We start from the raw sequence: 18,480 nt of genomic DNA, 5'->3' as shown, positions 1-18,480 counted from the left end.
ATTGAGTTCCTTCCTCACCTACAAGACAACTAAAATGTGTTTGGTACTGGATCTGCCAATGATCTTTATTCTGTGAGCTGAAGCAAAGACATGGAGAACTCAGTATTGGAAATAGAAGTGTGTGAACACTGTCACTGACCCTGGAACAGCAGAAAAGGAATTTTAAGGAATTTTAGAACTTGAAATTAGGTTGAAAGATTGCTCCCAGACAAAAACTAGGATGCATCTGGCTCTAATACAGGCTGTGTATGTTTCCCACTCCAAATTCACAGCAGCCTTGTAAAGCAGACTACGTTGCCTCCATTTTCCTGATGAAGATGTTAAGGCTCCAGCAAAGCTGAGAATGGAACCTTGGTGTTTTAGCTACTGTGTTTGTAGAAAAGAGGCTGGATAGAGGGAAGGATTAGTTACTAAGTACCTACTTTATGTGCCAGGCCTTATGCTTGATGTTTTAGCTATGTTATTTTATATGTAATCCCCACAATACCCAGTATGATAGGTTCCAGTAGCCCCTCTATTCTTTAGTAGACTGAGGTTCAGAGAGGTGAAGAAACTTGTGTGTAATTACATAGACCAGGCAAAAACAGGATTTAGACCCAACTTTGTCTAATTCTGAACTGTGTAATTTTTTAAGGATACCGAGAATGATATCTGCTTTAAGGAAAATGAACTGAGTGTTAGGCTTGGAACCCTCAATCCTGCCCCAAGGACTTTCTAGATTCTTAATATTATTTTTTTTGAAAGCAGGTATATTATTTTATACACACACACACACACACACACACACAGCAAAGCTTACTCACACATGATGCTGTTAGCTTATCTTCTGTTGTTAACATTGCCTCCTCCAAGCCAACCTTCACAGTGGCCATCGTAAAGATTTTTTGAAAATGCCGACCTGACCACATCCATCCTCTGCATTCCATCTCATCCTCGGCTTCCGCTGCTAAAGTCCATATTCCTACCCTGCCGTTAAAGGCTATCGGTGATTGGGCCCCACTTGGCCTCTCCAACCTCCAACTTCACCTCTTACTACTCTACTCACATGCACATGCACACACAAGCTTTAGCCAGGATGAACCACTTGGAAATTACCAGAAAGAATACTCCATGTTTACTTTCAACTTGAAGCTTTTCTGTGTACTGTTCACTCACCCTTTTACTGCTTGCGTAAATCCTATTCATACTTTAAGACGCAGTTCAGAAGTCATCTTTGCCAGAAAGTTTTGCCAGATACCATAGTCTTTCTGTAATTGTAGATCAGAAGTTTCTCTTCTGTGCCCCCATATTAAGTGCTCCATAAACAGTAATGGCAATAGTATTAGTAGCTATTATGCCTAATAACACTGGTACTATTTAAAGGGTGCTTTTTATTGTTAAATAACTTCTTCCTTTTGTGGAATCACCCGAATAAGAAACAATTGCAATGGGAACTCTACTGACTGCTTTTATAGGGAGAAACCAATCAGATCAAAATTTTGATTAATTAAAAAAAACAAAAAACAAAGAACCTTTTCTCATCCTACACATTAGACTGCAACTTAGCCTGGAAATAAAACAAAATATCTAAAAATGGAAATGTTCTCAGGGTGCCTGAGTGGCTTAGTTGGTTTAAGCATCTCACTCTTTGATTTCAGCTCAGATCAGGATCTCATGGTTTGTGGGATCATCGAGCCCTGCATTGGGCTCTGCACTGACCGAGCAGAGCCTACTTGAGATTCTCTCTCCCCCTTTCTCTGCTTCTCTCTCTCTCTCTCTTTCAAAATAAATAAATAATTTTTTTAAATAGAAATATTGTTGCTATCCCTCTCTTCAAATTTACTGAAGCCTTCAGATGCATCATCCTGGTGGGATATTTGTAACTGGGGGACTATTAATAACGCTGTCATCTTTGTTGAGATATTAAACGTATGCATTGTGTACAGTGTGTGTCCATTGCCTTGGGGGTCCAAAAGTATCTGTTGCCTATGAGGTAGCCTAGAATAATGAAAAGAGTATATATACTTTCGGTCTAGAAAGACCTGTTTTTTAATCTTGATTTCACCAATTATTACTTTGTGCTTTGGGCCACATAAGTTCTCTTTTTAAAGTGCCTAGACTTGTGTGGGTATGCTTTGACTGTCTTGGCTTATGTTTCCTTCCAGCAATCAGAGAAGATGGCATGCCCGGAGGCCGGAATAAGAGCATTGGGCCGGTCCAGGTGAGTTCTAGGCCTCACTCTTTGTTATCCACCCTGGAAACCCAGGGCTCCACATGTTCCCATAGCTACTTATCCTTGATCCTCTCATTTCCTGCTAGGGGAGCCATCTTGTTTTCATTCCTGTAAAACTGCTTTTAGAGCCTGGTATGAAAGTACTTTGAAAATCTTAAATATGTTAAGATAATTATTTAAAGCTCTTTTTGTGATTCCCTCAAACCTTCCCAAGGATTTCACAGGAAGTCAACTCAATTCTGGTTTTAAACCATCCAGAGAATTTTTTTATGTCATTAAAACAGCCTGGCAGAAATCAGTAAGATTACTTTGCCTTGTTTGTAGAGTAGGAATGATAATACCCATTTAATCTCACAAATATTATTAAGTACTTACTTTGTACAGGTCCTCTGTACTGTGAACTCAGTCTAGTGGAAGAGACAGATGTGTAAACAGACATTCAGAGTACAGTGAGTAGTAACAGGGGATATCTAGGGAGTACAGAAAAGAGGGACTTCTTTTCTGTTTGGATTGGAGCCATTGTTGGGGACTAAAGACATTTAGGGAAGGCTTCCTAGAGAAGGGAGAGTTTCAACTGAGTCTTGAAGGAAAAGGAGGAATTAGTTATGTTGGGAAGGAGTGGGGAGCCAAATATCTTGTAATACTGCTAGACAGAACAGAATGTAAAAAGACCACAAGATGAATCTTTAAGGAATCACAGGGAGTTTATTCAGTCAGGCAGGAGCACTGGGCACATGTAATGGAGTGGCAGAAGATAAGGCAAATTCCTTGAGTTTGGAATCTGTTCTCTAGAGAGTAGCCTTGAACTCTCTTTGATTATAGTTCCTTAGGTAAAGCCTTTGTAGGACCAGCCTACACCACTTTTTCTTACTTGCCAGCAGAAGAACAACTTTATGAAGGAAGAAAATTGGATCTGTGTATGACCCAATATGTAAATCCCTCAGGACACCAGTGGGCAGGACCATGCCTCAAGGATTATTGGTGTGGACCAAGAGGCAACCACCAAAAGCTTTTAAGGAGAGAGAGAGAGAGAGAGAGAGAGAGAGAGAGAGAGAGAGAGAGAGAATCAGATTTGCATTTTAGAAAGATCATTCTAATAGTAGAAATGGTTTGTGAGGAGCTGAGTAAGTGCCAGTGAAACTGGGGGCAGAGAAAAAGCAATTCAGAGGGTTTTACAGAAGTCTAGCCAAGAGATATAGATAGTGGTTTTAAGTAGGGCAATGATAGTATAGATTGAAGGGGAGAGAATAGACTCAAGAGATATTTAATAGGTAAAATTGGTAGGATTTATCTAATTGAATATGAGGGAATATGAGAGAAAGACAGGAATTCAGTCATTTTGAGACATACACTGATGATATATGGCGCATTTCCTATCACATGAACTCATTATGAGTTCGTGTGTGCGCTCAATTGGGGTGTGGGTGTATGCTGTATTCATTCTGTCTTTTTATTAATCCAATATTTATATTCATCTTATTCAAATCATATCTGTTTCTTGAAAGTCAATTTGATTCATTTTGGCCTATACATAGGTATTCTGTGTGTGTGTGTTAAAAAAAACATAACATGAAATTAACAAATTAAGTATGCAGTACAGTATTGTTTACTATATGCACATTTTCATCTATATATAGAGTCTTTTCATCTTATGACTGAAACTTTATACTCACTGAGCAGCAACTCCTTATTTCCCCCTCTCCCCATTCCCTGGCAACCACCATTCTACTTTTGCCTTTCTAGGAGTGTGGCTACTTTTGAGACCTCATGGAATCTGCAGTATTTGTTTTTCTGTGACTTCCTTATTTCACTTAGCGTATTGTAGCATATGACAGGATTTCTAAGGCTGAATAATATTCCATTGCAGATATATACCATATTTTGTTAATTCGTTCATCTGTCGGTGGATATTTAAGTTGTTTCCTTTGTGAATAATGCAGTGAACAAGGAAGTGCAAATCTCTCTTTGAGATCCTGATTTCAGTTCTTTTGGACAAATACCCAGAAGTGGGATTACTGGCTCATATGGTGGTTTTATTTTTACTTTTTTGAAAAACCTTCATACTGTCTTCCATAGTGGTCACAACCATTTTCCATTCCCACCCAGCAGTGCACAAAGGTTCCAACTTTCTGCATCTTCTCTAGTACTTCTTATTTTCTGTTTTTTTCTGTTAATGTCATTCTGGACAGGTGTGAGGTTTTAATTTGCATTTGTCTGATTGGTGACATTGAGCATCTTTTCATGTATTTGTTGGCTGTGCTGTTTATATGTCTTTGGAGAAGATTTTTTGGGTCTGTTTTTGTCTATTCAAATCTTTTGCTGCCCCCCCCTTTTTTTTTGGAGAGAGAGAGTGCATGTGAACATAAGCAGGGGAGGGGCAGAGGGAGAGGGAGAGGAAGAGGGAGAGGGAGAGAGAGAGAGAGAGAGAGAGAGAGAGAAAGAGAAAGAGAAAGAGAGAAAGGGAGAAAGAGAGAATATCCTAAGTAGGCTCCATGCTCAGTGCAGAGCTCAACATGACAAGAAGCCTTTTCTCTGTTTTCTGTTAAGAGTTTTACAGTTTCAGGTCTTACATTTAAGTCTAATCCATTTTAAGTTGATTTTTGTATGTAGTATAAAAGATCACGGGGCGCCTGGGTGGCGCAGTCGGTTAAGCGTCCGACTTCAGCCAGGTCACGATCTCGCGGTCCGTGAGTTCGAGCCCCGCGTCGGGCTCTGGGCTGATGGCTCGGAGCCTGGAGCCTGTTTCCGATTCTGTGTCTCCCTCTCTCTCTGCCCCTCCCCCGTTCATGCTCTGTCTCTCTCTGTCCCAAAAATAAATAAAAAACGTTGAAAAAAAAAAATTTAAAAAAAAAAAGATCAGAATCTACTTTCATCCTTTTGCATATGAATATCTAGTTTCTTTATACCACTTGTTAAAGAGACTATTGTTGTGTAGCCTTGGCAGCTTTGTCAAAGATCTTTTGACTCTACATATGTGGGCTTATTTGGGGGCTCTCTGTTCTGTTCCATTGGTCTATAGTCCTGTCCTTATGCCAGTACCATGCCATACTGTTTTGGTTGCTGTAGCTTTGTAATATGTTTTGAAAACAGGAAGTGTAAAGGCCTCTAGCTTTGTTGGTTTTTGTCAGGTTGTTTCGGCAATTTGTGGTTCTTTGTGTTTCCATATGAATTTTGGGACTTTTTTTTTCTATTTCTGCAAAAAATGCCGTTGGAATTTTGATAAGGATTATACTGAATCTGTAGATCACCTTGGATCCTATGGACATTTTAACAATATTGTTTTTTAATCTGTGAACACAGGCTGTCTTTCCATTTATTTATATCTTTAATTTCTTTCAGCGGTGTACAAGTCTTTCATCCCTTTAATTATGTTTATTCCTAAATATCTTGTTCTTTTTGATACTGTTGTAACTGAGATTGTTTTCTTAATTTCCTTTTCAGATTTATTGTTAGTATATAAAAATGCTGAGATTGTTAGTATATAAAATGTACTGACTTTTGTACATTGATTTTTTTTTTTATCCTGAAACTTTGCTGAATTCTTTTTTTTTTTTTTTAAGTTTGTTTATTTTGAGAGAGAGAACAAGTGGGGAAGGGGCAGAGAGAGAGAGAGAGAAAGAGAGAGAGAGAGAGAGAATCCCAGGCAGGCTCTGCACTGTCAGTACAAAGCCCAATGCTGGGCTCGAACTTATAAACCGTGAGATCATGACCTGAGCCAAAGTCAGATACTTAACTGACTGAGCCATCCAGGTGCTCCTGCTGAATTCTTTTATTAATTCTAAGTTTTCTATGTGGAATCTTTAGAGTTTTGTATTTACAACAAGATCATGTCATCTATAAACAGAGGTAATTTGCTTCTTTCTGATTTAGATTTTTTAAAAATTTCTTTTACATGCCTAATTGCAACGGCTAGGACTTCTAATACCGTGTAAGGAGAAATGGCGAAAGTGGGCATTTTTGCTGTAATCCTGATCTTAGGAAAAAAACTCTTAGTTTTTCATTATTGAGTAATGATATTAGCTGTGGGCTTTTCATGTGTGGCCTTTGTAGTCATTCTTTTTGTATTTAGATGCAGCAGAAAGTTTATCCACTGGGAATAATTCTTTTTTTTTTTTAATGTTTATTTATGTTGAGAGAGAGTGAGAGCACGAGCAGAGGTGGGGCAGAAAGAGAGAGAGAGAATCCAAAACAGGCTCTGTGCTGTCAGCACAGAGCCAGACATGGGGCTTGATCTTCTAAACCGTGAGATCATGACCTGAGCAGGAATCAAGAGTTGGACGCTTAACCCACTGAGACACCCAGGCACCCCGGGAAGAATTCCTAAGCATTTCCTCAATGAAGAACCTTCCTCAGTATTACCCAATGACTTTTGAGTACTCTTCTCCCACCATGCCAGGGCTTTTCAGTCGCTTATGTCTCTAGACCCTATGTTCTCTCTAGAATTGAGGTAGCTGATGCTCAGAGAAACATTCCTATTTCATCTCTCGTTACATTTGACATTTTGCTACTAGGCATATAATTTCCTCTTTTGTTTTTTACTTTTTTAGATGATCTGTTAGGAAGAGAAAGCTGTGATCTCCAAGTGCTTAATTACAAGGGATAGAATTGAGCAACTGTTGTGCACTTGCACCTCATAACTTTATCTTAGATCAACCTCCCAAGTCTGTCTGGCTCAGTTTTGCACCCTGTGAGGGAATCCTGAACTGTGAAGGAGGTGGTGTTATCTTCATTTTACAAGTGAGGGAACTAAGGCTCAGAAAACTTGAGTGACTTGCCCAACAGTGAGCACCCAGGTAGAAAATGACAGATGAGGTCTGAACCTAGACGTAAGCACTGCTGGTGTGTTCCATCCCCTTAATGCATCACTGATGGCCTAGTGTACCATGGGACCCATAGGAAGAGACAGGTACAGTACACCTTTGTCTCCCAGCTGGAACCAGTCTTACTGACTGGTTGTTTTCACCTCGCTCAAGTACTTCCATGCCCTCTAAGCTCTGGTCTTCCTCTCACTGCCATCACTGAGCCTGCTTCAGTCAGGGTGTCACTAAATGTCTTACAGTTTGATGGCACCTTTTGTCTTCACGTGTCTTTTTTTTTTTTTTTTTAATGTTTATTTATTTTTGAGAGAGAGAGACAGAGACAGAGCACAAGTAGGGGAGGGGCAGATAGACACAGAATCCGAAGCAGGCGCTAGGCTCTGAGCTGTCAGCACAAAGCCTGGTGTGGGGCTTGAACCCACAGACCATGATGAGATCATGACCTGAGCTGAAGTCGGACGCTTAACTGAGTAAGCCATCCAGGCGCCCCTTCACGTGTCTTACACAATGTGTGATTTCAGTGTTCTAAAGATCCCTAAGTGAAAAGATATGTTTTGCTACATGTGCTTGAATAAAGACTACCATACCTCCAATTCAGTACACAATCTAAGTTATTTAAGACCAGTCACTCAACTTGTGTACCAGTTAAATGTTTCTCGTTTTCCCTCCAAGTCCTGTATGCTGGCTGGCTTCCAGTTCTAAATGCCTCCTGTATTTATGATCACAGCAGCTCAAGGTTTCCTCACAGGCTGCTGGAACAAAGAGTTATGCAGGTTTGACTCAGATTTCAGAGAAAATGTCCTCCCAGGCTTTCTATAGAAACAAAAAATAAAAATGTATCTGGCCTTTCCTCCTTACTACTCACTCTCATCCCGTGCTAAGTTTAGCCAGTTAAGCTTCAACTCTGGGTTAAACACTGTATAGAAGATGTGTTTACTCACTCCCTGTGTGGTATGATAGCTAGAGCCAGGGACTGAATACTTGGATACTTTGGCCTCTTCCTCAAACTCCTCCCCAGACGTGGGCACACAGTGTGATCTTGGGCAGGTCAGTTCACTTGTCTGAGCTAGAGTTTCTTCTTATTTATTCAGTAGGGTTGGGAATGTCTTTCTTACTAAGAAAATCCATGTGGAGTTTCATGGACAGTACTTAATAAGTGAACATTTGTTTATCCAACGTGCATTTTTTGAGCACTTTTTTCTAGGTTCTAATCATAGCCTTAGGTCTAATAGAGGGTATTCTTATGATACATTATCGTAAATGCTATAAAAATAATAATGATGATGAAGATATCATTGTCAGCCTTCCATAATTATTGCTATGTGCTAAGCCCTTTTCTAAACATGTGATAATGTATTAACTAATTTAATCCTCACAATAACCCCACGAGACAGATATTATTCTCTCCACCACATAGATAAAGGAATTTAAGTTAAAATAGGTAAATGACTTGCCTAAGATTGTACAACTTTTAGAAAGTAGCAGAACCTGTGTTGGAACAAAGGTGCTCTGACTCTAGAATTCATACTCTTAACCACTATGTTATTCTGCCTATCTCAGAATCCATAGAATTGTAAGTGGACAGAAGAAGGACCTAAAATTCTGTCTAGGTAGCGATAGAGGGTTCACAAAGAAGGTAACATTTGAATTGGGTCTTAAAAGGCAAGGAGGAGTTTGTTATTGAAGAGTGGTGTTTCAGGGGTAGGGAAGAATAAACTCAAAGACAAAGAGGAATGTTGAAGAACATAGACACTTTGTGGCTTGAGAGGAGGGTAAATGGACAAGAGGAAAATTATGGTGAGCTGTGGTGCTAGGAAGCAAGCAACCGAGCTGTCCTAAGATTAGTGAGAGAAAAAAAAAAAAAAAAAAAAAAAAAAATTAGTGAGAGACTGTGGGGTATGGAGGTAGAAGAGAGGGAATCTGGGTTTCTCTCTAGAGAGTTCTAGGAATGTGAGTTTTAAATACATTCTCAGTCCTAAAGAAGGAACGGAGGTTATCCTGGGCACCCAGTCTAACATGTGTCAATTCCTTGTCAAAGATATCAGAGGAGGAGATCGAAAGGATCATGTCTGGGCAGGAATTTGAGGAAGAGGCCAATCACTGGAGCAACCATGGTGACAGCGACCACAGTTCCCCTGGGAACAGGGCCTCAGAGAGCAACCAGCCCTCACCGGGCTCCACACTGTCCTCCAGGTGAGCTTCAAGGCAAACCCAGCATCATCTAGGGATCACCCAGAGAGTACACAGACCCACACGGAACCTCTGGGCTGTCTCAGCCATTGTACTCTTGTTCCCTCAGTCTTTGGGGCAGGGACGGACCAGGATGACACAGAACAGCATTTCACAGCCTGCTTTTTGCTGAAGACCTTGAAAATGTCAGCAGTCTCTTTGCAGACTAATAAAGTACTATAGCTGCTGTCTGTGCCCATACGTTCTTCACCTAACAAAATAACATTTTAAATGTAGCTCTTTTCTCTCATTTACTTTATCACTGAAATAAAACAAACCACATTGACAATATTGAATTAAGTTCTAATTTCTTTGCCTCAGCAAGAGTGAAGATTTTCACTTTATAAATTTTAAGAAACTGAAAAATTTTAAGCTAGTGATTTAAATTTGCTGTTATCATGGAATACCAATTTGGAGACTCTTTGTTCAAGAATGTTAAGTTAGTTGTTATGTGTAAATGTAGCCATCAACTACCAGGGAAGATTTCCTTTTTGCAGAAATCTTTCTTATAGGACAGGGATTGATAAACGTTTTCTATAAGGCCAGATAATAAATAATTTAGGCTTTGTAGGCTATACAGTCTCGGTCTCAACTACTCAACTCTGCCATTATGGTGCAAAAGCCACCAGACACTACGTGAATGAATGAATGTGGCTGTGTACCATTAGCCTATAGTTTACCAGCCCCTGTTACAGGAAATGCATCTAGGTAAAGCTACAGGATTGTTGTTTTAGGTAACAGAGTGGTTAGATTTCTTCAGTGGTTAGTGGTTAGATTTTTCCAATGGCCAGTGATTAGATTTCTCCAGGAAAATACCAAGAATCTGCCTGCAGATTTTTATCTGCCTTTTTCTTGGTATTTTACGGTAACTTTTATTCATTCATTTGTTCCTTTTTGTTTCAGTTCTTTCAGTTGTTCCTTTTTTGTTCCTTCTTTTGAATGTTTAGGGGAGTTGTTGCCACATGTCAGGTTCCTTGCTAGGTGCTGGATTTGTTTTGTGGCCTGGCAAGGCCCTTAGGCTGGCTGTGCCTTAGTTTTCCTAGTAATAAAAAAATACATACCCCCACACTTTTGTGGACCATAGTCTGTGAGTATCCATTAAAATCTCTTCAAATGTGGCACCTATACAAAGAATTTATTCAACCACTCTTTATTCAGTACCTATTTTGCCAGGTGCTGGGTGTCCAATGATAAGTCACACAAACACACATCTGTACAGAGTCCCTATCTAGTAGGGGAGACATGCATGTAACCGTTAATTATGTCCCTGATGAAGACACACTGCATGGCCAAAGAACACCTTAGCCACATTGTGGCTCACTTCCTTTGAGCAGGCAGTACACCTGCCATGGTTCTGCTTGACATGAAACTTTTCTTTCCAGTAGGTCTGTGGAACTAAATGGATTCATGGCATTCAGAGAGCAGTACATGGGGATGTCTGTGCCTCCACACTATCAATACATACCGCACCTTTTTAGCTATTCCGCCCACTCGCCACTTCTGCCCCCACAAGCTCGCAGCCTGGATCCTCAGTCGTACAGTCTGATTCACCAGCTGGTATCAGCGGAGGACCTGGAGCCATTGGGCACGCCCATGTTGATTGAAGATGGGTGAGTGCCCCATTTAGTCCTTGCAACTTCAAAATGATCTCCACCCCACACCCACCTTCATCCCTGGCTACTAATACCCTAGGCTTTGGAATGAGTCAGGGGATAATGAGTAATGACTGAAGCATCAGAGGACAAATCTGTATATATCTTTGCAGGCAGTGGTCCCTTGTTTTTCTCTTGAGCATCTTTTTTCATAGAGTTGGGACTGTTTTATCAATCCTATGGAATTGGGATTAAAAGGCTTGTTTCTGCTTGGGCCTAGCTAGGTAAGCCAGGCCCTGGGATGGGTCTGAAGTGCTTCTCTGGCTCTGAGTCAGAGATGAAATATACTCCTGGGGATAATCATACATTAAGTTCAGGCTCCGTAACAAGGCACTAACTGGTTGTGGACTATCTGCATCTCTAGCCAACGTACCCATTGGTAGCCTGGTGCCATGTGCTCTGTGTACAGACCTGAGTTGGTGGAAGGAATACTCTTTAAATCCTCTGTCACCTCTACCTGAGTAGATACTAGTTCAGCCTTCAGGCCCACCAATTGCTGCACCCATTCCTTTGGCCTGGGGCACAGGCTGTTTGCTATCAAGCTTAGATCCCTAGGATGTATCTGGAGATCTTTCAAGCTAGTCTCCAATATCAGCGGAGGAAATTCAAAGATCTTCTTATAAGAAGGACACACAAAATCTTTACAAATCTGAGTGTGGGGGTGTGGGGAAGAGTCATGCCCAGGGGCCTTGAGAGAAAGAAAACTGGGACCCTATCTCATCCAGCCCAGAGATGAGAAATGCCCTGCTCCTTCCATACAGCAGTAACTCACAAAGGCTAAGCAACTTTAGTTCCTGAACTCACCACCAGGGGGTGCAATGAGAGCAGGAAAACCTTCTGAACATGTTCTCTCTTTCAGCCATCTGTCCTCAGGCTCATTTTTGTTGTCAGCCCCTGTATTGGGTGGGTACCAGACCTGACCTAATGGAGCTCTCATTGCCAAAACTAGTGCAAGGGTCACAGAATTTTCTCTCAACACATGGAACATTTGTGGACACCAACATTAAAAGTCATACTCCCTAATAATTGCACAAATTTCCAAGCCTCCTTTCCTTTCTACAACCTTTTCTCACCAAACCCACCTCCCCAGCCCTGAGCTTGCTGCTGGCTCCAGTCCTGCCGCTTTATCATTAGACTCAATTGAATGAAGTTGGAGACCCATGATCAAGGGCAAGGAGCCCACTGCCAGAGACCCTTTCTACTCTTAGGAGTAGCCTCTACCTGTGCCGTTATCCTCTCTCTCTGGCCACCGGAAGTAATTTTCCACTGTCCCTACCCCCAGGTATGCTGTGACTCAGGCAGAGCTGTTTGCCCTGCTTTGCCGCCTAGCTGATGAGCTGCTCTTTAGGCAGATTGCTTGGATCAAGAAACTGCCTTTCTTCTGCGAGCTCTCAATCAAGGATTACACGTGCCTCCTGAGCTCTACATGGCAAGAATTAATCCTGCTGTCTTCCCTCACTGTTTATAGCAAACAGATCTTTGGGGAGCTGGCTGATGTCACTGCCAAGTATTCACCCTCTGATGAGGAACTACACAGGTAAGGGCTGTTGGCTGGGGAGGAAGTCCCAAGCAACCAAACCATTGTCATTCCTGCAAGGTGGGGATGGAGTGCTCCCCACTGACACTCCAAAGGATAGGAATTAAAGCCACACACAAGGCTGGATTTGAATCCTCACTCTACCACTGACTACCTTTGTGACCATGGTCAAATCTCTGATCCCCAGGTTCTGAATTTCTAAAATGGGATAATACCAGTACTTCCCCCAACAAGGTAGTTGTGAAAAATAAATAATATTGTGCAGCATGCCTTAGCAGAGTTCTAAGCTATTATTATTATTATTATTATTATTATTTTAATCACATCTGGATCATTGAGGTAAGAGAATATATCTGGGAAAAACAAAAATCTAAACTCTAAACTTTATCTGTAAGGTGAGGGGGCTCTGAGCTATAGTTTACAATTGAAGAATAAGACCTAGAAGTCACTGCAGTATCTACTGTGTGCCAGGCACCGGGCTTGGCTTTTTTTTTTTTTTTTTTTTTAAGTTTATCTATTTATCTTGAGAGAGAGAAAGAGAATGTGAGCAGGGGACGGGCAAAGAGAGAGGGAGAAAGAGAATCCCAAGCAGGCTCCACACTGCCAGTGCAGAGCTCAGTGTGGGGCTCAGTCTCACAAACGCTGAGATCATGACCTGAGCCGATACCAAGAGTTAGTCGCTTAACCAACTGAGTCACCCAGATGCCCCTGGGCTTGGTATTTTATATGATTGTCTTCTTTCTTTCTCACAGCCTCCAGCATTATAGGTGTGGTTATGCCCATTTTATAGATAAGAAAACTGAAGTTCAAAGAGACCTGCCCTTGAGTGTTGGGACCAACACTCCAGAGCCTGGATTTGAACCTGTGCCTACCTGGTGTCAAAGCTTAGGCTCTGTTACTGTATCTGAGATGCAGTGTGATGGTAACAGCATGGGACTAAGAGACTGAGCCATTCTTTTCAATGTTTTCTGGCATAATGTCTCATCCCAGCTGACCAGGATCCTAATCTCCCTGTCTAGCACAAATCTTTTACTCACTCACTTTGAAGACCTACAGCACATGGTGACAACCCAAAATCAGAACAAATGATCAGTCGATACAGCTTTTCTGGCTTATTAATTTATCCATGTGAAAAATAAAGCTTAAATCACATTGCAATAGACATTTCATTAATTCACCTTTATTGAACAGTTTAAAAAAACAAAGTCATGGGATTCCAGAGCACCAAGAAAAAGAGGAGAAAAGGTACCCCCATCAATGAAAGCTGAAAGAGATGGGGTGCTAGCCCCCACACTTCTCTACACAGGACCAAAGTACATCTTCCCCTGCCATCCAGTTACCATGGCATAAAGACAGGGGGAGTGTTGGGCTGAGAGTAAAGCTCCAAGACTCTCAAGGGCTCTTTGCAAAGCTGAGGGAGGGAGGAATCAGGGTGCCAATACCCTCCTCTGATTTTCTAATATTTCCTTTTCAGTGATGCTTACTGGTTTCAGGGTAATCTGTAAATGACAGAGCTTTGAACCCAGCTGACACTTTGACCTGTAAACAGAGCTATCTGATTTTGCACATGACCTAACCCCTTGTCTTGAGCCTCTAATTCATTGTTTCTATCAAATTCCTATCTCCTCCTTAACTCTGGGCCAACTAAGTGTTTGAATTGCAGTTAGCAATGCTAATACTGTCAGGGTTTGTAGAGCTGGCCCAATGAGCCTGGCCTCCTTATTTGCTTGGAATCCACCAGTGCAGCCTGCGGCTGTCTACAAAGTCAGCCTATGGGCTCCAGTCTCTATAGAATGATGGGTTTTCCCAGGTCTTCTGCAGGTAGGCAAGGATCATTGGCCATGCAGAGCCCTCTGTGGCTTTGAGCTTTGTAAGGCACCCCATCCCACTGTATCCAGTCCCTTGGGCCCTAAGAGCAAGGCAGGGGCCAGTAACAGCTAAATTAGTGAGGGAATGTTTATTTCCTAGGAAGCCTCCTTACCAAGGAGAATGTAGAGCTGCACTGTCCAATATAGTAACTGCTAGCCTCGGGTGACTTTTTAAATTTAATTTAATTAAAATTTAATAAAATGAAAAATTCAGTCCTCATTAGCACTAGCCACATTTCCACGTGCTCACTAGCCACATGTGATTAGTGGATCATGTATTGGACAGTGCAGATACAGAACATCGCCATCATCTCAGAAAGTTCTGTTGAACAGTGCTAATTCTAGACGATGTATTGGTGCTGAGCTCTCTAGTGGATTCTGAGGATAAGAAATAGATTTGTTGTCAGGACTCACTACTCCATGCTAAAAGCATATGGAATCCTTCCATGGAAAAATAGGAGTTAAATTTCAACAAGTTAGTTCTGATTCCATGTACTAGGACCCTGTTGTGCATGTCAGGGGAGCGGTGTTGGGATCGTAGATGATGCAGACACGGTTTCTGACTCAGGTGAGAGCCCCGTGGTTTAGGGGATTGGGAGACAAATAGAAACAGATAACAGTCTATAATCCAGGGGGGTACTGGTAGAGATTGAGGGACATATGAGGGACTAGGAAGTAAGTACCTCTACTTGCATAATCAGGTAGTGCTTGCCAGGGGATAAGACATTTGAGTTGCATCTTGAAGTGGGTTTTTATATGTAGATTATAGAGAACAGGAGGAAGGCAGGAGATAAAACAGAGTCCTAGAAGTTAGAGATCTTGGATAGTTGGTTTGTGTACGGAATCAAAAGCAATCCTGTGGATTGTATAGAGAGAATGTATCTGAGAGACAGAAATGAGGGGAGAAATGACTGGAGAGAAAGGTATAAGAAGGCAGATCATGAAGGTATTCAAATGCCAATCTAAAGAATGTGGATTATCTTATGTGACTACTGTTAAGTCTTAGGATGTTTTTAAGTGGAGTAATTACATGGGCAGTTAGCATTTTAGAAAGATCCCTGAGGCTCTAAAGTCAGGATTGATTGGCATGGACAACGCTAGAGGATGGTATCTGTGTAGGAGGTTGTTCCATAATCCAGGTAAAAGAAAACAAGGCCTGGACAAGGCAGCAGTGACTATGGGAATAGAGAGGACAGCACAAAATTAAGAGATAACAAGGAGGTAAAGTCAGTGGGACTTCAGTGAGTGGAAAGTTGGGTGGGGGTGCTACCAGGCAGGTGAGTGCCAATTCTCTTAGCCAAGATAATGGAGCCTGAGAAGAACAGGCTAAGAGATGAGCCACTCTGAGTTTGATCTGGAGTCTGTTGAGCCTGAGATGCATGGGGAACTGCCCTGGAGGTCAGAGGAAAAGGAAGTGTGAAAAACCCTGGAATCAGGTACATCAGTGTAAAGCATTCCTTCCTCTGCTAGAAACCCAGGGTGTGGAGTCTGTAATTGGCCATAGCTCTTTTCTACCTTGCCTGCTCCTGCATTACTCCTACTCCCCCAAAATGCCTTTACTTTTTCACAACTCTTAAGTGCAAGTAAGTTCCTGCTGTCATGAAAGGGCTTTTCCCCGATGATACATGACCACCTCCTTTTCTCTTCTCAAATATTGAATCAAATTTATGGTACCCATTTTCCTTAATCAGGCTGTTATCAGACAGTGAGCTGGGTGAATTTGATTTAAAGCAGATTGTAGCACCAGCCAGTGACTGCTCCTGGCCCTAATCAAGACTCCTTCACTCTCAAGAGAAGATGCCTTGCACTAGATGGGCTTTAATGGGCAATTCTATCTCACAAGCACTAGCTCCATTTCTGCCAGATCTATGAAAAGTTGCCTCCCAGCTTCCCTGCTCAGATCCTAGCTGTAAGGTTCAAGAAACACAATCATTTTGCTGTTGCAACAGGAGCAATGATGATGATGCCATTAATAATGATAATAGTTAACAATTATAGACTGTTTATTGTGCCAAATTCCATCTTAAGTGCTATACAAACATTATTTGTTTAGTCCTCACCACCACCCGAAGCAACTGCACTAATATTATCCTTGTTCCACAGAGGAGGAGCATGAGGGTCAGAGAGGTGAAAACTCAAAGCTACAAACCTAGGAAGAGATGAAGTAGACATCACCACCTAGATCTGTTGTGCCCCAAAGCCCAGAATCCTTACCATTTCCCTCTGCTGAATTATTTAGCCTTCTCAAAACTTCGGCTTTCTGGAATGTGTCCTGGAGTTAGAGTCTTACTCCCATCGTGGAGTGTTTATGTGGGTGCTGAGATGGCAGTTCCTCTAAGGTTGTGGCTGATGACTGCTCCTGGGGGTAGGTGCATTTAGCTGAATGAAAAGGAGACAACTAGGCCTCTCAGCCCCCTTAATGGGACATAACTTACATAGTGTCAGTTTCAATTGCTGACTGAATGGTCCAGTGGTTTGGGGGATCCTGGCAGGAATGTTTTCTTTGTCCTAGCATGCCTATGTAATGGGAACCTCGAAGAAGAATGGGTGTGTTTGTCCAACTTTCTGGCTTTAAATGCTGATAATGTGCAGACAGGGAATACAGGGGCGTTAGAACTGTGGAGTGGGCAGATGTGGAGGAGGCACGGCTGGAGGAGAAAGCAGGCCCATGGAACAGAGAACAATTTGTTTATCAAGGGGTGGGATGCGGGGTGTGGAGGAAAGCTTTGCAGTCAGGCTGTGGAGACTGAGTGGGGGCTACTGGGCTGGCTGCCAGCCCCCCACCACTGTCAGGGGTCCATGATAGTTGCCTGTCCTAGGAAATTTGGAAAAGAGAGTATGTGCTGTCCCCAGTAGAGCGGGCAGATTTGGGACATGTGCTCATGCCAGGCACTTGGGAGCTCCTTTGTATCCCTTGCAGTAAGTTCACCACCGCAGGCTGGGGGTCCGGCTGATAACCACACACCTGCAGGTTCTGCAGTGCCAGAGGGAGCACTTGGGGCAAGCGGTTGCTGATTAAGGGAGAGAACATTATCTTTGTTTGCTACACTGCTCCGCCACAGACAGATGCTGGCATTGCCGCTCTGCTTGTGTCCTCCTTTTTGACCTACTGCTTTTCATCCCCACACCACCCCTCCAGGCAGATCCTAGAGGGAATTTGCAGGAAAGACCTTTTTCCTCTCAAGAACAGAAGTAGCCAGCAGAGTACTGTGATGAGGCAGTGATGTGATCTTCACTCTCAGGCCCACTGCCTCCTGCATGTCTCAGCAGCATCGAGGCACTGCAGCATACCCTGCACGTAGCTGAGTTGAGCCCTGGGCTGAGTTGCTGTGGGGACCTGACAGTCAGGGAGTGGACAATGGAGTGCTGAGAAAGCAACAGGCTTGGAATCAGAAAATTTAGGTTTAAACTTTGGCCCCACCCACCACCTCTTATCTACCATGTAACTTTTGTGGAAGGCAAGATGCTCTTCTTTTGCTTCCTTATCCCTAACGTGGAGGTGATATCTCATGGTTGTCAGGGGGGGTAAAATATAAGAATGCACTAGGGGCACAGTAAATAACCTCTCTGAGCTTTGTTTTCACATGTGAACAGAGAATTGTAATACCAATTTGGTGGATGTATTGGGAGTATCCCATGAAATAATGTGTGTCGAATATTTAACAAAGTACCTGGCAAGTAGCAAATGCTCACCAAAGGGTAGAATGGTAGGTAAGGTTAGTATAGGAGCTGTTCAGTATAAATTTGTCTATCAGCCAGTTTGGGAAAGCATTAATAAAGTTATAAAAACTGTTGGGCCAGGCACAGAGAGAAATGGAGTCAGCCGTCATTGTTGAGATCAGCTGATGGAAGAAACGAAACCCCAGCTCAGACTGAGGGGGAGCCAGACTTTGGGGCAAAAGGGTCAGGGCTCTAGATTGCAGGTAGCTGCTGCTGTAGCTCCCCCTGGTGCTTGAGAAGGGCAGATGCCTCTGGCTCCAACCAGGGCCAGGCTTTCCCCAGGGAAGAAAAAATGTGCTGCTTGCCCAGGAGGCCAAGCCCTTGCAAGGCCTTCAGAGTCAACGCAGAAGGTAGTAGAGCCCAGACAGCAGTAGTACATCCCCAGGTGTTGAGGGGGGCAGACAGCGCCTTCTTGCCTGGCATAGGGCTGCAGTACTCAGATCTG

At 42.5% G+C, this 18,480-nt stretch overlaps 1 protein-coding gene across 4 annotated transcripts in view; it reads left to right on the top strand.

The window, feature by feature from the left end:
• The window catches only part of NR6A1 (nuclear receptor subfamily 6 group A member 1), a 230,694-nt gene that overhangs the window by 201,628 nt on the left and 10,586 nt on the right, over positions 1 to 18,480 (top strand). For 2 of the 4 annotated variants that reach the window (XM_049628660.1, XM_049628676.1), the window contains 4 exons: positions 2,145 to 2,200; positions 9,068 to 9,222; positions 10,644 to 10,868; positions 12,193 to 12,447. In XM_049628660.1, the coding sequence (XP_049484617.1) occupies positions 2,145 to 2,200; positions 9,068 to 9,222; positions 10,644 to 10,868; positions 12,193 to 12,447 (691 nt within the window). Of the gene's footprint in view, positions 1 to 2,144; positions 2,201 to 9,067; positions 9,223 to 10,640; positions 10,869 to 12,192; positions 12,448 to 18,480 lie in introns of all 4 variants that reach the window. The other 2 variants (XM_049628655.1, XM_049628669.1) reach the window with 1 other exon arrangement.

The sequence above is a fragment of the Panthera uncia genome, chromosome D4 (genome assembly GCF_023721935.1).
Source record: "Panthera uncia isolate 11264 chromosome D4, Puncia_PCG_1.0, whole genome shotgun sequence".
NCBI lineage: Eukaryota > Metazoa > Chordata > Mammalia > Carnivora > Felidae > Panthera > Panthera uncia.
Note: the sequence above shows the minus strand (reverse complement) of the source record. Positions and strands in the feature narration are given on the sequence as shown.